The sequence below is a fragment of the Chiroxiphia lanceolata genome, chromosome 6 (assembly GCF_009829145.1).
Source record: "Chiroxiphia lanceolata isolate bChiLan1 chromosome 6, bChiLan1.pri, whole genome shotgun sequence".
NCBI lineage: Eukaryota > Metazoa > Chordata > Aves > Passeriformes > Pipridae > Chiroxiphia > Chiroxiphia lanceolata.
This window is the reverse complement of record NC_045642.1, coordinates 15,977,477-15,997,437: the sequence shown is the minus strand read 5'-3', so window position 1 is coordinate 15,997,437 and position 19,961 is coordinate 15,977,477. Positions and strand designations below refer to the sequence as shown.

At 37.7% G+C, this 19,961-nt stretch overlaps 1 protein-coding gene across 3 annotated transcripts in view; it reads left to right on the top strand.

The window, feature by feature from the left end:
* KCNQ1 (potassium voltage-gated channel subfamily Q member 1) overlaps positions 1-19,961 on the top strand; it is a 340,214-nt gene that overhangs the window by 214,941 nt on the left and 105,312 nt on the right. For all 3 annotated transcript variants that reach the window (XM_032692166.1, XM_032692165.1, XM_032692168.1), the window contains 2 exons: positions 12,620-12,695; positions 19,242-19,336. In XM_032692166.1, coding sequence (XP_032548057.1) covers positions 12,620-12,695; positions 19,242-19,336 — 171 coding nt within the window. The remainder of the gene's footprint in view (positions 1-12,619; positions 12,696-19,241; positions 19,337-19,961) is intronic.

Sequence of the window (19,961 nt, the reverse complement as noted above, 5' to 3'; positions counted from 1 at the left end):
GAGCAGGAGAACTCGGATGTTTCAGGTCAGATTTTTCCATGCAAAAGATAGGAACCTGGTTAATAAGTGTATATCTAGAATTCTCCATGATATGTAATCTCCATTTACTCTCTATTTCTTATATGGACTAATTTTTCAAGTTTCTACTGATCATTTGGTATGCTAAGCAAGTGTGTAAGTTCAGGCATGTGTTCTCGCCTTGACTTCAATAAGTCTTGTGGTTCTTCTCGTGGTCCTGCACCTGTTGTGGTGAGATGGGGACTTCAAAGCAGCTTGTTACATTTATGCAGGAACTTTTGCACTGGACGTGCTTTAAAGAAGGGTTGATCTATCCATTTGGAATACATAATTCAGTAAATGTGGTGCAGTCCATATTTTTAGTGCCTTTCAAGATGCAAAGAACCTCTTCCTTCTTACTTACAGAACTTGAACATCTGCTTACATATGGAATGGGTCAGGTAACCACAGTCATTTAGGTTATCCCATGGGATTTTTCGGAACTGTGTATCTCATCCTAGTTAGATGGGCTGATAGACATCTTTGAAGATCCCAGTGGGACATCCATAGGTGTTTGTATGCAAATATCATTGTGGATTCACAAGATACAAAGGTGAGATATGAATCTAAGCATCTGCAGGGCTACTAAAGCGAAGCAAGGGAGGATGTTCTTGAAAAATACTGAAGCTTGAAAAAGCTGTAGTGATAAAAGGATGAAGATAATGCAGTTAAAGGTCTAATCTTAAATTTTTCATGAAGTATGAGTTTGTTAAAAATCACTCTTTGGTTTGAAATAGTTTCAAAAGAAAAAAAAAGATGTGATTGTTATGGTTATGGAGGTTTTCTAACACATGATTTGACCTATCAAATGCTGGTCATAGGAGTGAATTGTGCTAACAGCATAAATTCTGTCTTACACTGTTTTCTCCAAATCTTTCTTTGCACCTACAATTACGTGAAAGCATTTTAAGAAACTTTTTTCAAAAGAGCTCAGATTTTTTTAGGTTGTCCCTCTGATTATTGTAGCACAAAATTCTAGCCATGTCTGCATTTTTTGAATGCTCTCACAACATGCCCAGTAGCTAAGATTGAATTCTTTTTCATTATGCGTTTTCTTAATGTTCTCAGGTAGCTATTTCTTCACTTGAAAAAGCTTTGGGTGCCCATCATTGCCACTTTAGAGAAATTTTTTCTATGAATTGTAACCTTTTCAATGAAGTACAGAGACACCCTGTAGGTGTCAACAGGAGACATGGACAAATTACCCCTTCACTGAACTGCAGCCAATAAAGGGACCAGAGCTTGAATTACCACGGGTAAATACTGTGTGTGCAAATGAGTGATCTTGCAGTAAGCTTAAAATTATCTTTCCTCTTCTCCTGTCCTGTGTTGGTTGGTTCAGAGTTTGCTTTAAAATATTGCATTGGTGTAGAGATTTAACATGACATACCATCATACTTTATTTTAATCCGAGCCCATTTCTGTTTTTAATCATACCATTGTGTTATGTATGTGAGTGAATTTCTAGAAGTACTGGAACTCTGACAGTGACAAGGTATAGACTAATGCATCTTGGTAATGCTGATATTCCAATTCATTCTTTTACTCTGTGTTTTTTTATTTAAATTAAAAAAAAAAAATCAAGAAAAAGGCTGTGTCTTAGGATTCATTTTGGAATAGGCTTTCCTGGGTTTGGGTTTTTTCATCCACTGAGGAGCTAAACTGATAGAAAAATGGTTGGGGATCTTGAGTGACAATAAATAAACACTACATCATCTTAATGCTCTTACATATTTCTGAAGAGAAATTATTGCTAATGTGTTAGTATTAGTTCTCCTATTGCCTGATTAAGGAGTTTATAATGTTATGGTGAGATGACAAGCTGCTAGTTACTTCTTTTCCAATGAAATATAGCCTGATATTCAAAACCAGAGGTCTGTGTTTGCCAGGTCTTGCTCTATAGGAGAGATCCTAATCTCAATAAGATAAACTGCTTAAATAAAAGTTGATGAAAGAACAGTCCGAAGAGTGGATTATGCTCGAACAGTTTTACAGTGCTTTACTTTAGCACAATTCTATGCTTGTGTCCTTAGGGAAGTCTGAACTATTCAGTGTTTACAGAATTGTATTAATCTTGATTTTTATCAAGTTAATTTCTGTTCAGTACTTGCATATTCATTTCCATTTTGTAGTGGGAAGGAATTATGGGGAAAGGGTTAAGAGCGTGCTTGCTCTTCATCTGTTTTAAATCCATAAATGTGAGCCCCTGTGCTGTTTCTAGGTTTCAGATTACGCTCTGTGATTTATAGGAAAAGGCTGTTCTCCACAAGTTGAAATCCCATGTGTTTCTCCACCATTGTAAAATAACAAATCTTGGAGAATGCTTCCAGTTGCAAAAACTGCAGTCTTGAACTACATTTGTAACTGCCTTTTTTTCCTGAAGTGATGGCTTTGACTTGAGAATTGTAGTCCCCTTGTCCAATGCTATCTGTTCACAGTTTGCTGTGCTTTTCATTGCAGCTTACACAAACCACACAACACCCTCATGTTTACAGTTTTCTTTCAGTTTATTTTTGGAGGCTACACCCACTAAAAAGTGCAGCTGTGAGAAGACATATCACTCTGCATAAGTTACATCCAGAGCCCCTACAGAGATGGCAGGCCAGAAGCCAAGGTGACCTAACAGTGCATCAGCTTCCAGTCCCTTCTGTTGTCTCATAGTGAAAATAAGAGCAGAATTTGGCCTCATGTTTTTCAGTTGATATCTGTGGCAATGGTGGGAGATTTTGACACGGTCCGATTTCAGAATATAGGGTTTAGAAAGAGCTTCACAGCAGTGATTTCCACTTTTTCTTTCTCATTATTGAGCAGCAGAAGAATTTGCCAATCCCCTCTGTAATAGAAAACAACATGGAAAATGTTAGGATTTCCGAAATAATATCATCACATTTTGGTAATTGAAATATTACCATTCACATCAATGGCTTTTTCCGTTCAGATGTTTTTTTCCTGCTCTAATTCCTGTCTCTGCAACAGGAGATCTGCTTTGTTTTGTCAGTCACAACTGTGCAATGACTTTCATTTGTCTTGAACAGCTGAGAAACTCTCTTGACTTACCTACTTTGCCTTGGTAGAATAGCTGATATTGTGAGGGTGTATGAGTGACTCTCACTTCTTGCCTATGATTGTTTTACAAGGAGGAGACAATTTTTTATGCCTATTCACCATTATTTATAATACACATATCACTGAGATGTAGGAAAAAACTGAAGGAAGTTCTGGCTAAGTCATTGTGTGAGGTTAAATAGTGCAATATTGTTTTGACCTTCCATGGATCCCCTGTGAACTGTGTCAGTAGTTGACCCAATGAAAGCTTATTTCTTTTGTCTCAAAGCAAAAGTTTAAATGGCATGGCAGCAGTAATATTACATGATGAGTCTTAATTAAGATGTGAGATACAGCATATATTAAATAAGCATATTTTATGTAGAGTAGAAACAAATAATTGAGGAATCTTAATGAGTTACATAATTTTGATGGTTTTACATCTCATACTCAGCATTTAGTACTTTTGTGTACAGGTTGTATCTGATGTGAATTCTGGGCAGTGCAATTGAAGGCAAATAGAAAAGTCAAACTCAGCCTTGAGTTTGCAGGGGTCTTGTAGCTCTCTGTGATGAATACAGCAATGAGCTACTGTGTAGTGTAAAAAACCTCCTGAGCATAATGAAGTAGTGTAACATCAGCCAGTTAAATATTCAAAAGTTATTGTAAGTTTAATAGGTAAAAAATAGAGAGACAAATAACCATAGAAAATATGGTTACTTCTTCTTAGTGCCACTGATTGTAGCCCTGAATTTCCTTGTGTAATTCAGAGCCTTAAGTGACAAACTCTGCAAAAAATATTTTTTTATCTGAAAAGATTGCTCTTAACCAGATGATGCAAAATAGTATCTGTGGTTTCCCATGTGCTCTGAACAAAAAACTCTGTTGTGTTCTGTCTTCAGCTTGTTTAGAAAAGGAGTTTAATGTGTCAGACTGTGTCTGTAAGACAGTGCTGTACATTATTATTTACTTATCTGTAATCTCATTTGTGTCTAGCTACTTTCAAATAGCTTGGCCTTGAAACCGTGTGAAAAAGCAACAGCCTTCTGACTCAATAAGATGCAGAGAGTGAAGAGCTGAATAAAAGTTCACTGTGATTTGATCTGGGTATCAATATCAATTGGTATTTGATAATGACATCACCAACGTTGGGAAACAATCAACTCTGACAAAATGGGAACTGGTTTGTATGTTTTTCCTGCTTTTTCTACACGAATTTCTAGTATCTTCCGAAGATAATTTTGTTTTCCTATTTTTTTCCCGCGTCCTTTGTTCAGCTTTTCATACCCTGGTAACAGGCATAAGTTAAAGGGAAATTGTGAAAATATACAGCAAAGGTGATTTAGGATGTGCAAGAAATCTCATGCTCTTGCCCAGTTTCAGTACAAACCGTTACTGTGAGGGTTATGTTCTTAGCTAGCATCACTGTGGGCAGACCACAAGGGAAATCTCTGATGCTACATCTGTTTGCCCCAGCATTCCATTAGTTCTGAAAATGTACATATGACCTTTATTCTAGCTACAACAATTTGTCCTGGTTCTAGACATAGTATGTGTTGGACCATTCCCCCCTCCAAAAAAGTTGAACAAATTTAAGTGTGGCACTTCAAAATCCTATGCTGTTTAGCTATTCTGGATCCTCATAGGTTTAGTTGGAAACCATTTTTTGTTTTGTTTGTCAGGATATGCTGAAGAATATAGAGGGACCGCTGGGAATGGAGTAGAGGGTCAGCATGCTTAAAAACTTTGCTTTTAATGGTGTGTTTGTCTTTCTTATCCTGTGTCTAGTCTTTTGGAATCACATAAATGCTTTGCAGAAATCTGTTCTTGAAAATTCAGTTGTAATATCATCTACCTTGAGTTACAGCAATACTCTCATTGTGCAGCAGTATAGATATTAGAGAGTTTGTACTTTGGGTGAATTGCAACACCTTGTGACACCTGTGTTCTCTACCAGAAAAACAACTTCCAAAAGAACTTTCGCCATCTCCTGATGATCCACAGAAGTGGGTTGTTATTTTCATTGGTGCCAACTAAAAGTAAGGAGAGCAATGGTTCTTTCCCTTCTCAGGCCTGTGTTTAAATACTCATTTCAGATTGCCTTGGTATTAGCATATATTAAAGGATTAGTCGTGTTTTTTGGTGTCTCTCTGAGTCTCAAATTGCTACTGGTGCCTGACACAAGTCATGTCTCTTGGGCTTGTTTTCCCCATTCCATATGAGCCCTAACTCCTGCTTCCCCATCGCCCCTCGGACGCCTCTCCAAGGCCAATGATGCAGAGCTCAGGATTCTTTCTGGCCTTCCAAAGGCAGCTGCTCAGGTTTCTCTCTCACCTGCTGCTATTGCTGTGTGAAGGCTCCCAAAGCAGGGGAAAGCCCAGTGCTATGCTGAAGCCAGCACATGTGCCTTTCCCCAGCTGTTGTATCTCTGCTGAGATAGAACTGAGGGCTGGGGAGACCATGTCATGCTCTGAGTTCTGGCTGCTGAGCTGCCCATCCCACAGGGAGCCTGCGTCTTTTCAGCTTCCTCCACTTACAGACCATGCAGCAATGGCATGACTGTGAAAAGTATACGCAATTTTTTCCTCTCTAAAGCGTTTCCTATAATAGTAGGCTATATTTATTATTACCTGAAGATATTAAAACATCAAAATCCTCCAAAGGCGATGTTATTTTTCAAGCTTGTTCTTTTTTCCATGTCTTAAAAATCCTTGAACCAAACTAAACCGAACTATCTCTAGAGAAAGAGGATTGCTATAGCGCGTGAAAGGATTTCTGCGTTAAACCCATGACTTTTGAGAAGGGAGACATGAAAGCTGCTGTAAAATAAAATACAAATCCATTTAAAGATGACTGTGGTTTTAAAATTACATATTTTTAATTAAAAAAAAAAAGACCAACTGCATATAGTTGGGAGAATATATAGCGGGGGAAGAAGATTACAAGAGTTAATTCAGCTTAAGCTTCTTCCACTGGGGTTATGTTCACAATTAGTAAATAGTAATCAAATTGTTTACTGACTGAAGGGTTGACCAGAAGAGTAACTTTGACATTACTCTTGCAGAGTATTCTTGCAGAGAAATTTTTTGATCTAGAATCACTGGTATTCCTATGGAAGTCAGTCCCTGCATTCCCCGAGGTAGGGAACAGAAATTATGTTATGAGACGTGCATTTAAGTCAAAGAAACTTTTACTCTTAAAATTCAACCCTTGAAACATACTATTCTGTACAAATTATTAATCAAATGTCTTCATAAAAATAATTTGCTGTTGTTGAATTATTCAGTGCTTAAATGGACAAATGCATTTAATGAAATCTTACGCATTCATGACCAATTTACAAGCATGAATAGGAGTTCAATAGACATGGATCTTTCATGAACAGTTTACTTGTTTGCCGATAATTACTAGAGTGACTTTGAATGCTAAGACCAAAGAAATTTTAAAAATCTGCCTTGCCTTCTGTTTGTGATTCTCCTTGTTCTATGTGTAACTATTTTTTCTGTATTTCTATTGCATTTAAACATATGAAGACCCTGGCAGTGAGGACTATGGGGGATTGCTGAATTCATTCACATTTCATTTGTCTTGTCACTAGTTTCTAACTTTGCTTTCATGAATGGATGGGAACTCTAGAGGGTATGGTCCAGTAAAGAATGTTTGTCCATTGAACTAAACACATTCATACATTGCAAATATATAGGAGCATTTATGTAAATTCCAATACCTGAAGGGAGCCTACAGGGGAGATCTATAGAGACTCTTTACAAGGGTATGTAGTGGCAGTACAAGCTGGAATGGCTTCAAACTGAAAGAGGGCGGGTTTAGATTAGATATTAGGAAGAAATTTTTTACTGAAAGTATGGTGAGGCACTGGAACAGGTTTCCAGAGAAACTGTGGATGCCCCATCCCTGACAGTGTTCAAGGCCAGGTTGGATGGAGCTCTGAGCAACCTGGTCTAGTGAAAGGTGTCCCTGCCCACAGCAGGGGGTTGGAACTAGATGATCTTTAAGGTCCATTCCAAACCAGGCCATTCTATAATTCTGTGTAATCACTAAGCCCATTTAATTAAACTTCAGTTTAATTAAACTTCAGTCTTCAAATGTCATCATACTTTACCGGCCAGGCTCTATTTTGAGAGCCTCTAATAAATGTATCATATTTGTGGCAAACAACAGTTGCCAAACTCTGGCAACAAAAGAAAAGAGAAGCTGGTTAGCTGACATCATTTGAAAAAATCAGTGATTCTGATATTTTCCTGGGTATGGTGATCAAGCATTTGCTATTTCAGAATACAGAGCAATGCAACCTAATCCCTTCCAGTTTACAGCATCTAAAATGTTGCTCAGTACAGAGAGATTCCCATCAAATGTAATGGGCAGAGAATGACAGGATAACCTTCAGCCACAGCAAATTCTATACCTAAAGTGCCTGGAGGACTAAGGATGAAAGATTTCATTAGACTTAAATGCACTAATGAAATGGCTTAATGTAGTTACTCTGAATCTCATCCACCAGATTCTGTGACAAGGAGCGCTTTTCAGTGCCTGAATGGAAAAAAATACTTCAGTTCACATGCACAACATATGATTAAAAACTGATGTGTTAAAGATAAAGTTCAAATCTAAATAATGATTAGTGCCAAAACTTCAGGTCAACTGACTTCAACCTTCTTTCTGATACTTTACTCTGTCCCAAGTCAGAAATTTAAGATGACTGCAGAGAATTTAAATAGGTTTGAAAACTGAGCTTGACTTCAAATCAGTGTTAGGTTTACTGAGAAATGAGCATTTTGTAAAAGATATTATAAATTTGTGGCTCTCTCCTACTGAGTTTTCGTTTTTGTTAAACTCATTCTGAATAGACAGAGTTGACCTTTTAACTCTGATAATATCAGAGTCCCTGTACGTTGGGAGGTCTGTGCCAGACATTACGGTCCTGGTAATAAAATGTTCTGCACATGAACAAAAAGACAAGTGTTATAAAAAGGAAATTAGCACCACCTTTCCTTTGTCTTGTTGCTTTAATATTTCTGTTAACACTAAACTAGTATGTAGAACACCTTCCTGAGATGAAAAGGGGAACTTCTAATGGCATTACTAAGGGTTGGATAGAAAATTCAGACACTTTGTAAGGACAGTAAATATTTCTAATTAGTATTTGTTTTTCCTTTCTTATTATGCATTTGAAAGAACTCTGTATTTCAAAATGGGGATTAATCTTGTAAAACTTAATTGAAAATTTTTTTTTTTCTTGAATCATAGAAAAACCAAACCATGCACCTGCTTACTTCCTTTTTCATAAAATGGTTTAAAAAAAAAAAATCCTAGCCTTTGTCCCAGACCATTCTTCTGGGGTGGCCCTGCAGGTCCCCTTGCAGGAAGAAGGCAGCTGGGTGCTGGCTGAATGGTGACATTTGCTGTGGCTGTTGGTGAGGGGGGACTGGGGAATGAGCCACACTTTGGGAAACGTATTAAGGTTTTGGCTGATTGTGTTGTGAAGAACTAATAACATGCAGTCAAATGTACAAATATCTCAATTACAACAGTTTGGGGCATTTATAAATGTGTAACAACTTTCCAACTAAATGAGAGTGTCTGTTAAATTGCATAAAGTTCTTCATCATGCTTGTTTTCCAAATTAAGTGAAATTCCAGTCCAGATTTCTGGTGGACTAATGAAGAGATCAGGTTTCCTCTCAATGACTGATTGTAGGTTAAGTATCCTAACAACAAAAGGAGGCAGGAAAAACTAGGGACCTCTAGTAATTTTATTCTGTCAGGCATTCTTTTGAAATGTGTATGATCAATCCATTTCATTTTGTTGTCAGGGTTTTTTTATCTTCATTTCTTATGCTTCGAATAGTGCCATCATCCACAACAGGTTTTTTCAGTGCACAGATAAAGCAGACCAAGTTTATTACCTGAAAATAATGCAGGTTTGCATGAATCTCTTGGCCCTGTTTCCACTAGCATAGTTTTCTGTTGTTGGTAATCGTGCTTCCTCCTTCTGGAACATTCCTAAGGGTTGTAACAGTGTTACAGCTTCCTTGGTGGCTTCTGGATCTAATTCAGTGAGTTTAAGTCCATGAAATATGTCACGTACCGGGTGCTGTTTTCAAGGTGATCTTGATGTCCGATTGAGAGAAAAAATTACTGGTTGCCAGTGAAAGGTATTGGCAATTTTTCTTCAGAAAGGTGCAGGCTGAGATGTTGTCTGGTATTGGAAACAGTAATTTTTAGCTTGATTTTACAGACATACTGTATATTTTATTTTTTAAGGTAATATGCTGCTTGTTATTAGAAACACTCAAGTGGTGTTTGGCAAGTCCCTTCAGATGTCAGTTATGAGATTAATGGGTATGGTGACAATGATGCTCAAAGCCCGATGAATGCTCAGGACAGGAAAACAGCTTTGTTGCCAAAAGAGCAAAAGCCACGTCTGCTGACCCTGTTGCTAATGCACTTATCAAACTAGTTTTCTCCCTAAGTTAGGCAAAACTAAACATCTAAAAATGAGGGATTGCAGTTGTGAGAGAGCTTAGCTCACACAGCTACACTGAAGCAGGCAGGCTCTCTGAAGTATCCCAGTAATCCCTTAAAACTGCTTCCATGCTGCCATCAGAGACTCACTGTGCACAGTAGGGCTTCTCCAAAGGGCTTCTCCTCCTGGGGACGGGTGCACCGTGAAGGTGCCCTGCTGCTCTGGCAGCATGCTCAGGGGAGGTCGTTTCCTGCCACACTCCTGACAAAAATAAAGCATTCACGGAACTGAGGGTGGTAGTGTGTTGAGCATCTAAGCATGCTGGATGTGCCCAGAGGTTGCAGATGGTCCCTAGGCAACTGAAACTCAGAGATGTCACAAGTGGCTGAACAAACAAATATCACCAGTTAATGGTTAAGCTCTCAATTTACTAAAGCATTTGTTACCAGTTTGCCAAAGAGATCAAACAACAGTGAATCATAACCTTGGCTACTAATTAAATCCTTTATTCCCTTCCCTCATTGCAGAAGCATTTAATCTTGGGGAATCGGGACAACCAGTTGTGCAGAATTAGATTTTACAGCATAAGTAGAAACAAGCTTACTGTAAGGTTTCTTACTGGAGCTGGAAATGGGAAGGATTAGAATGAGAATATTAACTTTCCTTTTTGGCATGGAAGTTCATGTCAGCGCTGAAAAATGATTGATGTGGAATAGCTACATTGGAAAATCATTTTAGTGGTGTAGTTTTGTTATTTTACTGAATGGCAAATATCATTTTTATTATCCGGCTGCCTTTCCTATAGATGAGACTTGTCCTCTAGATAGAGAATGAGGGATTTGGTGTGCTTTACTAGTGACTGGCTGTCACAAAGAAAAATATTTTACTCAGAAATGATAGACTGTGAAGAACACCCCAGAGGAAATGAGGCATAAACCAAGATACTACAAGCACTTTTATTGCCATTCAAATATATTTCTATTTGTCAAAATATGTTTTTGTGTGCTTTTATTTGTAGGATGTACAGCTGCATGATATCACACCTTTGATATTTATTAGCAAGTTAAGCAGCGTTTACCTTTTTGGCTTCCATCTCCACGAGGCAGAATGTAAAAACCCAAACACTTTATTTCCCTTGGCTTTTGTGGAAGTTGTCCTTGTCCCTAGCAGCAGAATGATGCAGCATGGGAGTACTGTGAACTAACATTAGGCTAACTGTCCACTGGGAATTGATCCAAACACACAGCTACCCCAGTCAGGAGTAGCAGATTTCTATTTTTATTACTCGAACCATGATGTTGCAGCCAGATCTGTGGGAGCAGGAGCCTGAAGACAGTGTCACTAAGACATCTCAGTAAGGTGTTAAGAGAGAAGAGCCTCCCTATGCAGATCCAGCTGCAGATTTGGTGCATAATTATTGAGGTACAGTCAATTTATATGAATACATTTAGAGGCATAGCGAGCTTTTCACATCTGGTGAAAAGTTGTATGCTATTAGCTTGAAAAACAATGTATTTTATCCTGTTTCTGGAGAAAGCAATCTTTTCTGCCATTGCTAAATCTGAACAATTTCTATAACAGAAAGAATGCACTGGAGAGACAGTAGCTACAAGTAGAAAACGATGGCTTTTTTTGGTTCTGTTTTTGCCTTTGCAGAAAGCTGTTTTCCTAATAAAACATGTGAGTTTTCAGAAAGGGAACACCCCATCTACTCCTATTCAGAGGGCAGGCATCTACCATTTGCACATACAGAACTTTCATTTGTGGGAGGAGATTTGTCATGAAGAAACAGCTGAATACTCACTAAAATTCCAGGTTATATTTAGCTGAAGAGGCTTGGGTGATACCGTGCCATATCATACCAAAGACCCAAACTTGTATGAACTTGTTCAGAACTTAATTATGACTTGTCTGTCCCTTAGTGAGTATGAATGCAGTCAGGTTCAATACAGACAGAAAGCACTGCAAAGTGACATCTCAATATGCTGGTCTATCAGTATTACTAATAATAATTTTATAAAGATAAAATGTCTGGGATATCTAACTCTGCTTTTGATGCTACTCCCTAAAGCCATCACTGGAAGTCTGTTTGAGATGAGAGTTAGAAATGCTAGAAGTTCATGCGCTTACAAAGGAAATAAGGAGTGTGCTGTAATGTCGTTGAAGCACATCTTGATAAGAGTAATGAAGTGAGCAAGGTGAATAATGGCCACAGGTTAAATGTTTGATTTGATATTTTAATTTTAAGAAGGAAAATGCATCATTTTTGCAAGCTTTGAAAAATTTGGAATATCTGTTGGTCTTAATGCACTGTTTGAAAAATAATGTCAGATACTATGGAAATCAGTTATTTCAAAGTACAAAGAGCAAATTATTACTTTTTCATTCTGCTTTCAGTTCATATGCAAATGCATCTGATTTTTTAAAGATCTTTCAGATTACTTTGTCTTTATATAAACTTACAGTTCAGTTTGGGAATTCATGTGTATGTAGATGTTTCATCCAGCTACCACTAGATCATTTGGATTGCATAGGGAGTCAACAACTCAAAAATCTTCTAAGTGTTTTTTTAAAATAATTCTTTAAAAAACAAAGAATTCTTGTAATTGAACAAACGTTGTATAGGAATTGAGGGAGAACACCACAAAAATAAACAAACCTCAAAACTAAAAGCTGGATTTCTGGAGTGACTGCGTATAAAAACTGTTCATGGCTGAATATGCAGGAACTTGAGAGTTTGGGCTTTTTTTGTGAAAATGAAACTGGGAGATGTGGGTAGAGGTTATGTGGACACGTCCTTTACCTGTGAAATGTATGCAAACCCAGCATAGGTCAGATAAAACCCTGGATTTTTATAGCCCTCTTGAAAGGTGAGGAAGGTCAATATAATGGTGTGTTGTGCTCCCAGGCTGTAATTGCAACTACTTCCATTACACATTCACGTGTTAGTGAAGCATTTACTGCAGACTGTTATATTTACTGTCTGGATGGAGATGCTCTTTCACCCCACTCACCTGCCTGGTTTTTCCCACAGGCTGCGGGAACATCACCGCGCTGCAATTAAGGTGATTCGTAGGATGCAGTACTTTGTGGCAAAGAAAAAGTTTCAGGTGAGTTGTGAATAAAAAGCTCCTTTTCTAAATAAACCCTTTTATTCTCCTTATTCATTGTTTCTTTTAGAAACTTAAGAGAGACTAACACAATTCATTTCAGTAATGGTGAGCTACACCCACTATTCTCTCCCTCCTTCAATAGGGTGGTTGTTTCGCAGCAGGTTAGTCAACTGTGGATGCACTGGAAATAGGCTAAACTCCTGAAATGCAGTCTGAATTAAAATGTTATTTTCTGCTAATGGACTTGACCCTTAACCCTCTGTTATCGCTGTCTCTTTCTCGCAGTGCAAACATTCTCATATGTCTCCATTAATTCTGAGCTGTATGCTGCTGTCATGCCGAGTCAGTAGGATTAGAGATTAAAATACTACCTCAGCCTTGTTTCTGTCCCTCACTCAATGATAATGAAGTCCTGATAAGAAACCAGGGTGGAAATTTGTTAGTGTGTTTGAAGGTGTCTTCTTTCTTTTCCCTTCTCCCTCTGCATAGGTAGGAGACCTCCTTCCCAGTTTATGAGATACTTGTTCTCTTCACTCCTCTGACCCTCACTGACATACCTTTCCTGTGTGCCACTTGACTTGCTGTGGTCTTGTGCTGCCATAAGCATTTAACAGTGGCCAATTAACCTTGTTACCTGGTCTGAATAAAAAATTATGACTGCAAACTTTCTAAAAATCAATTTAGGTTAATCCAATTAACAGCCTTCAGCTTGATTTAAACCAGGTGAATATATACATATATGCATAACTTTGCTTAAAATTAATGAATAATGGATAATCTCTGGAGAGCAGGCTTCACAACTGAAAATGCAAAGGAAGAGTGGATCTTATTGGCCCACATCCATTTTCATATATGACCTCTCCACTACTGATTACAATAGACCAAAAAGCTTTCCCACCCTTAATCTAGACCCTCCAGAAAGGGAGGGTGTCCTTTTTCCTTCAAATTTCAAGGGCACAAAATTTAGGATCCAGAAGGTGATGATGATGACTAACAGTCCAATATATCTGTAAGACAGTGTTAGCTGCTATTTCAAACCCATGATTCTGACTTCTTTATTGAAATTTAGAAGCACTGTCTGAATTCTTTAGCAATTTTCTACTTTGAATACTTTCATTTTTACTAAAATTCATGATCTAATTTATGGCTAAACTTACCTAAACTTTTCAGAAAATTTTTTCTGTTATGTATAATGTATTCATACAATCACCATTTAGGCTGAAATCACCCATGACCAGGCTTTTCTTGAAGAGAGCACTTTCAGAAACTTTCAGCTATCACATTTCACCTATTTTTATTATTAGACTAAGGTTAAGTAAGGCACAGTGTCCGGACTACTTGAAAATAATATTTATAGTCATTTTGTTTAGAAGTTCTTTCACACTTGCTGGCCAGCACTTGTAACTTGGCAAGGGACATAGCCCATTCCAGTGATGTGTCTACTGCTGTTGTGTGAAAAATTGCCTAAATATGGCCAGTTCCATTTAACTTTAATTTATTCACTTGATTTTGATCCTTTGCACTGTGGTAATTACTGGATCGGTGCTCTCATAAATTTAGATCATAAAATATTTGCTATGGTATTAACTACACTGCTTAGAAACAAGAAATCTACATATTGTATATCTGCCTCCCAAGTGGTATTTGTCAGAAACAGATTTTGAAAATGCCTGAACACTGTGTGCAACATTATCCACCTGGCAAATAAATGAAACTCCCCTGCGGCAGATGATTTGATAGAAGCTGAAAAAGCATTTGACTGAATAGAATGGGACCATTCAGTTCATACTTAAAACTTGTTTGTGCTCAGTATCTCGGTTGCTAATCTGGCTTCTCAGTTGTACTCTCACTTTTGGATCTGCAAAAGACCTGGTCCTGGCCATCTACAAAATCCCTCAACAAGGTTGTCTCTCATCCTCCTTTAGCAGTCTTTCTTCTTCCTGAACGATCAATATTAGCTGTTACTAAAGAACTAAAAATGTCAGTTTGGCTGAAGTAGAATGTATCTCAAATCACTCCTGTGTGCAAGTGATACACTGCTGTTTCTGTCAGAAACAGAATCTCCCAATAGGAATGGAAGGGGGTATCTGATACTTCTCCATAATTTCTGAATACAAGGTTATGACCGAGTTTAAAAATTTGGAGAGCACCAAAGGTACAGTTTTCCAAAGCACCTAAGTAACTTAATGCACAAAGTCACCTTGAAATTCAAGCCACAAGGTGCTTTTGAAAATCTCCCCAGTAATTAAAGAGATAACCACTGCCATTATTCTTTCGTCAAAAGTATGTTGTAAATCTGCTTTGTTCTATTGTATGCACATAAAATAATCATAAGAAATTAAAATGTTTAAACATGTGCCAAATAATGACTGTACTGTTTCTAATAACCAGGCCAATGTAATATCTGAAATTAAGGTAAAGCAGAAGATGCATTTTAAAAATGTATCTTTCAGAATGTAAGGGGTCTGTGTAGCTGTTTTCTGGTAGATATTTGTTTTCTAAGCTTTGTGTTTATGTGAAATATATGTTAAAAAAAAATCAGATATTTTCTTCCTGTAACTATTGGGAAAAAACCAACAAACCCACAACCAAATTTCATCTGAAGTCCATTGGACTATTCATGCTTAAAATTAGCTGGAACATTAAGCAAGGCCAGCACTTTAAAGGAGTACTTTTTAGAGATGCCTGTAAAGCTTTTGAGAAGGGCAGCATAGGAAGAAGGAGAGGAAGAGGAAAATTTTGCAAAACAGGTCCCAGCATGAACCCAGCATGGTTCTTAAACTATACCAGCTGTTTGCAGGACACACCTGTATGCCTAAATTTGACTAGATACACTTTTTTAAGAGATCAGTTAATAACAGGGAGTGATGGCACCACAAGGACAAAAGCCAGCTAGAAAGCAAAGCCTTCCTGTTTAAAAAAAAAAAAATTAAATAAAATAAATAAAGAAAAGCTAAACAGGGAAACAAAGAGTTTCAAAGGACATGAAAAGCAAGTCTTTGTGAAGCAAATGGGTTTCATTTCCTCTTAAAAAAGCAGGAGAGAAATTTAGACTGTATTTCAAAGTTGGGTTTAAATATAGTCCTTATGATGATACCCGTGTAAGAACCCAGCATACTATTATAAAGAATTAATACCTTTTTTATAGATGTGTTTATGTTCTCATAAAGTCTGTAGACTGTTCCAAATTCAGTACAAAAGATCACATTCTACTAGTAGTCAACACAAGTCCTGTGCATCAGTTAAGGTGAATGGCTTATGGTTAAGGAAGGATTCTACAGATTGCAGGGAAAGTAGACTTAAAAATTAATTGTGTTCTAGGATTTGTTCACCCCACCTACCAAAAATCAATTTTCTGTGTCTTTTATAAATCAGATGTCTTTGACACAGCCTAACCTTATAATTGAATTTCAGAAAGAAAATCCCCATACTCAGTTATTCCATTAGCTTGATTCATGAATGAATAGCCTTTGTTTTCCAATTAGGAAAGTTTCTAAAAGTTTTAAAACTTATGAACATGGATACAACTGTGGTACCCATCACAGATCCAGAGACCAAGAATTTGTTCTGATTTCCCATTGTCATTTTTAAATCTTCTTTTTTTTTTTACTTTCTTTACATGTAAATTCTTCCTGTTGAGTAAATTAATTTCCTTCTAAAATACAATTTTAACTTGTGGTATGTCTTTCACCATGGCAAGTGTTCTATACATAGCATAAATTAAAAATGCAGGTTGCAGCTCTGCTGATGACATAACTGTTGCCTGATTTGTTACAATTTCCCTGGAAAATCTTACATTTATAGTCTTGTACTTCATCATTTTACGTAATTCATTTGTTGTGGTATGAATCATTAATTGTGTGTGTAATCTTTTCTAATCTCCATACTGGGCTGTACCAAACAATATACTTCAGTGTCCTGGGCTTCACAGGATGTTCTACCCATTTTTTTTGACTGTTATTTGGTTACATTTCCCAGAAATTTCCCAGGTTCCTCTCTCCCTTTCCCAGGTATGCCTCCCTGCCCATCCAGTTACTAGGGAACAGCAACAGCTGGTAGTGCACATTTAATATTTGGCATTGGCTTTTGTGCCTTTTGCAAACTTTCATATATGATGGGGGAAATTTTAACTCATTTAAGAAGAGTTTTGCCATGAGTGTTGGTTAATTAGCAGAGGAACAAAAGTAAAGAAGAGTTAAAGGAAAGCTGTGGGGCAGGCTTCTACTTTTGTTTCTTCAATACTCATTCATTGCCTGCTGCAGGTTTTTTTCCTTTTAAAAAATTAACATCAGGACTATTTTCGCATGAAAGATCAGCTTTCAGTATGAAGTAATTACAGAAAAATCAGTACTGACTATTAAATACCCTATCGGACTCAGAAATTAAGCTTTATTCATAAATTCCATTTACTCCAGGTTTTCAATTCATGTTTAAAAGAGAAAGAAACAGCCCTGTAAAGGATAAACAGGCAGAGACATACCTACTCTGTCTACTGTCAGGCTCCTGTGTGAGAGTATGAGGATGGCAAGAGAAAGCTCTTCATCTTTGTTCTTACTGAATTAACAGCTTTTCTTAACCTGGAGTTTTCAAGCTCATCTTTCAGATTTCTCTCTTGCTTATTTGCAGTACAAAAATAATCTAGAACACTTCTTTTTTTTTTCTTTTTTTTTTTTTTTAATATCATCATGTTCACAGTACTAGTCCAGGGAAAGATTTACAGGCTTATGCCATCATTGAACCGTATTTCTTTTTTTGTGGATGTTAGTTATGATTTATATGTGTGTAAGCAGTGGGGATTCTTGGGAATTCTTCTGTGCTCCTTGGTTAGATTGAAGCAATTCCCATTCCAGTTTAGCCTTCCACTAGTGAGTATATCATGTTCATGCAAGGTTTGCAGGAATCTGGCTGACTGAAATATAATTTTTCTGATGAAGTGATGTTTTTAAAGTAATGATTCCTGAAATGTGGGAGCTACCTCTCGGGCAGGTGCAGGGAACTGCACAGGGGACTGCCACAGCCTGTTTTTTATATTGTATCCCACTTTCCTTTGGCTTAGAAAGAAGGTATTTGTGGCATGGAATTGAGGAAAAATTGCAGTGTATGACATAAGATAAAGCAGTACAGAGACATCTGCTTTTGAAGTACAGGTGACAGAACAGTTCTGAGACCTCAGATGGGATCCAGATTCTGGTATCTTAGAAGCTACCACTGTAAACTCTTTTTCTTGTTCTAAAAACAGCAAGAAAGGAGAAGTTGTAACAGTGTTACCATGGTTTTCACTAAACTTTGAAATTAGCTACAGGATATCTGTAGACAGCATAATGAATGGGTCAGAAATCATAGAATTATAGAATAGTTTGAGTTGGGAGGGATGTTTAAAGGTCACCTAATGCAAACCTCCTGGGATGAGCAAGGACATCTTCAACCAATCAGGTTACTCAGGGCCCCTTCCAACCTGACCTTGATTGTTTCCAGGGATAGGGCAGCCACAGTTTCTCTGGGCAGCCTGTTTCAGTGTCTCACCACCCTCAAAGTAAAGAATTTCGTCCCAATATCTAATCTAGCCCTGCCCTCTTTCACCTTGAAGCCATTCCCCCTTATCCTATTACTACAGGCCCTTGTAAAAACTCTGTCCCCATCTTTCTTAAAAGCCCCCTTCAAGTACTGAAAGGCCACAATGAGGTCTCCCTGGAGCCCTCTCTTCTCTAAGTTCAACAACACAACTCTCTCAGCCCGTCTTTATAGGAGTGGTTCTCCAGCCCTCTGGTCATCTTTGTGGCCTCCTCTAGTTTCTAGATGTAGGATTAAGATATTTTTAATTTGTTCCTGCACTTTGAAATGTTTGTTCACTTGCTTTCCAGTTGGTCTTGGTGTTTATAGGTTAATAGTATTGCCCTTATCTTTAATTCTAAAAAAAAGTGGTTTTATTGCTAAGGTCAGATTAAGTCTTTCCCATGTATGCCATTCAAATTACAGACAGAGGGCTTTCTCCCTCGTCATTCCTTGCACCAGTATTTCCCAGTAGCCTTGAAAGCTCAGTCACTCTTTCTGGAAGAGAAAATCAGTCATGCACCTTCATCAAGGATTGTGCTTTAACCTTCCTATGGTAAGACCTGAACTGAGAACCCCAGCTGCTGACTGAGAACAGGGGCTTGTGCAAGTGAAAGACCTCTTTATAGTTCAGTGGCCAAGGAGTACAAACCTTGTTTTCAGAAGCAACTAGAGTGAGCACAGATTTCTGATCAAAGTGCCAGATAAACTTTTTTTGTCTCCAAGTTCTTTTGGGCTCCAGTTTGGTGGATAATCTCTTGAAAGGCCTATAGGTCTGCAGTTAGAAAAAGGTGGATGAAATGAGAATTGTCAAAATCACCAAAAATGTGTGATCATGGGAACAATCAAAGTAACTCATACAGTTATAATAACAACAGTGTTAAAAGGAGTTAAAAGAACTTACTATTTACTCCTCAAAAACATCTACCTTGTCACACACCATTCGTACATCCTTGTGGTTTAAAGGCATGTTTTTTGTCTCTTATTTTACAGCAAGCTAGAAAGCCCTATGATGTCCGAGATGTTATCGAGCAGTATTCTCAGGGTCACCTCAACCTGATGGTGCGAATCAAGGAGTTACAGAGGAGGTACGTCCATGAATTCAGTGTTGGTATCTGTAAACAGCAGCAGAAGGATGTTTGTAAATTAGGCAGTGATTGGGGCTCGCAGACAAAAAGCTGATGATGTTGAAAGTGCCATATTGGTAGGACTGTGCAAAGTTAGTGAATATAAAGTGGTATTTGAGTAAAAATTTTCTTTTCCCACCAGGAGGAAAAGACAAAAGGCTTAAAAATCTGACGATTAGGATGTACATGTATTACCTCAGTTCCTGCTAGCTTTGATTGTATGTCAAATCCTTGTATGTTAGGGGCTGTATTATACCTAGAGAGTGCAATATTCTCACTAGCTCTGGTAGAAATGCACTTAAGAGCAAACTAAGAGATGACAGATAGATGCAGCAAGAAAGCTGCAGAGGAACAAGGAAAAGAGGAAACAATGCTGATCACATGGAAAAGTGATGGGCATGGTGAAACTTTACAGTTGTTAAAGAAGCTGTAGACCAATCTAAGTCTAATCCCATTTTGTTATTGTTTTTTTAGTTTTAATCTATTCTTAGCCCAGAGCAATGGCTTCACTTACAGGACAAACTCAGAATTATTTGAACTTCACTTTGCTTGTTTGTGAAGAGGCCTCCCTGCTCCAGTTAGAGAA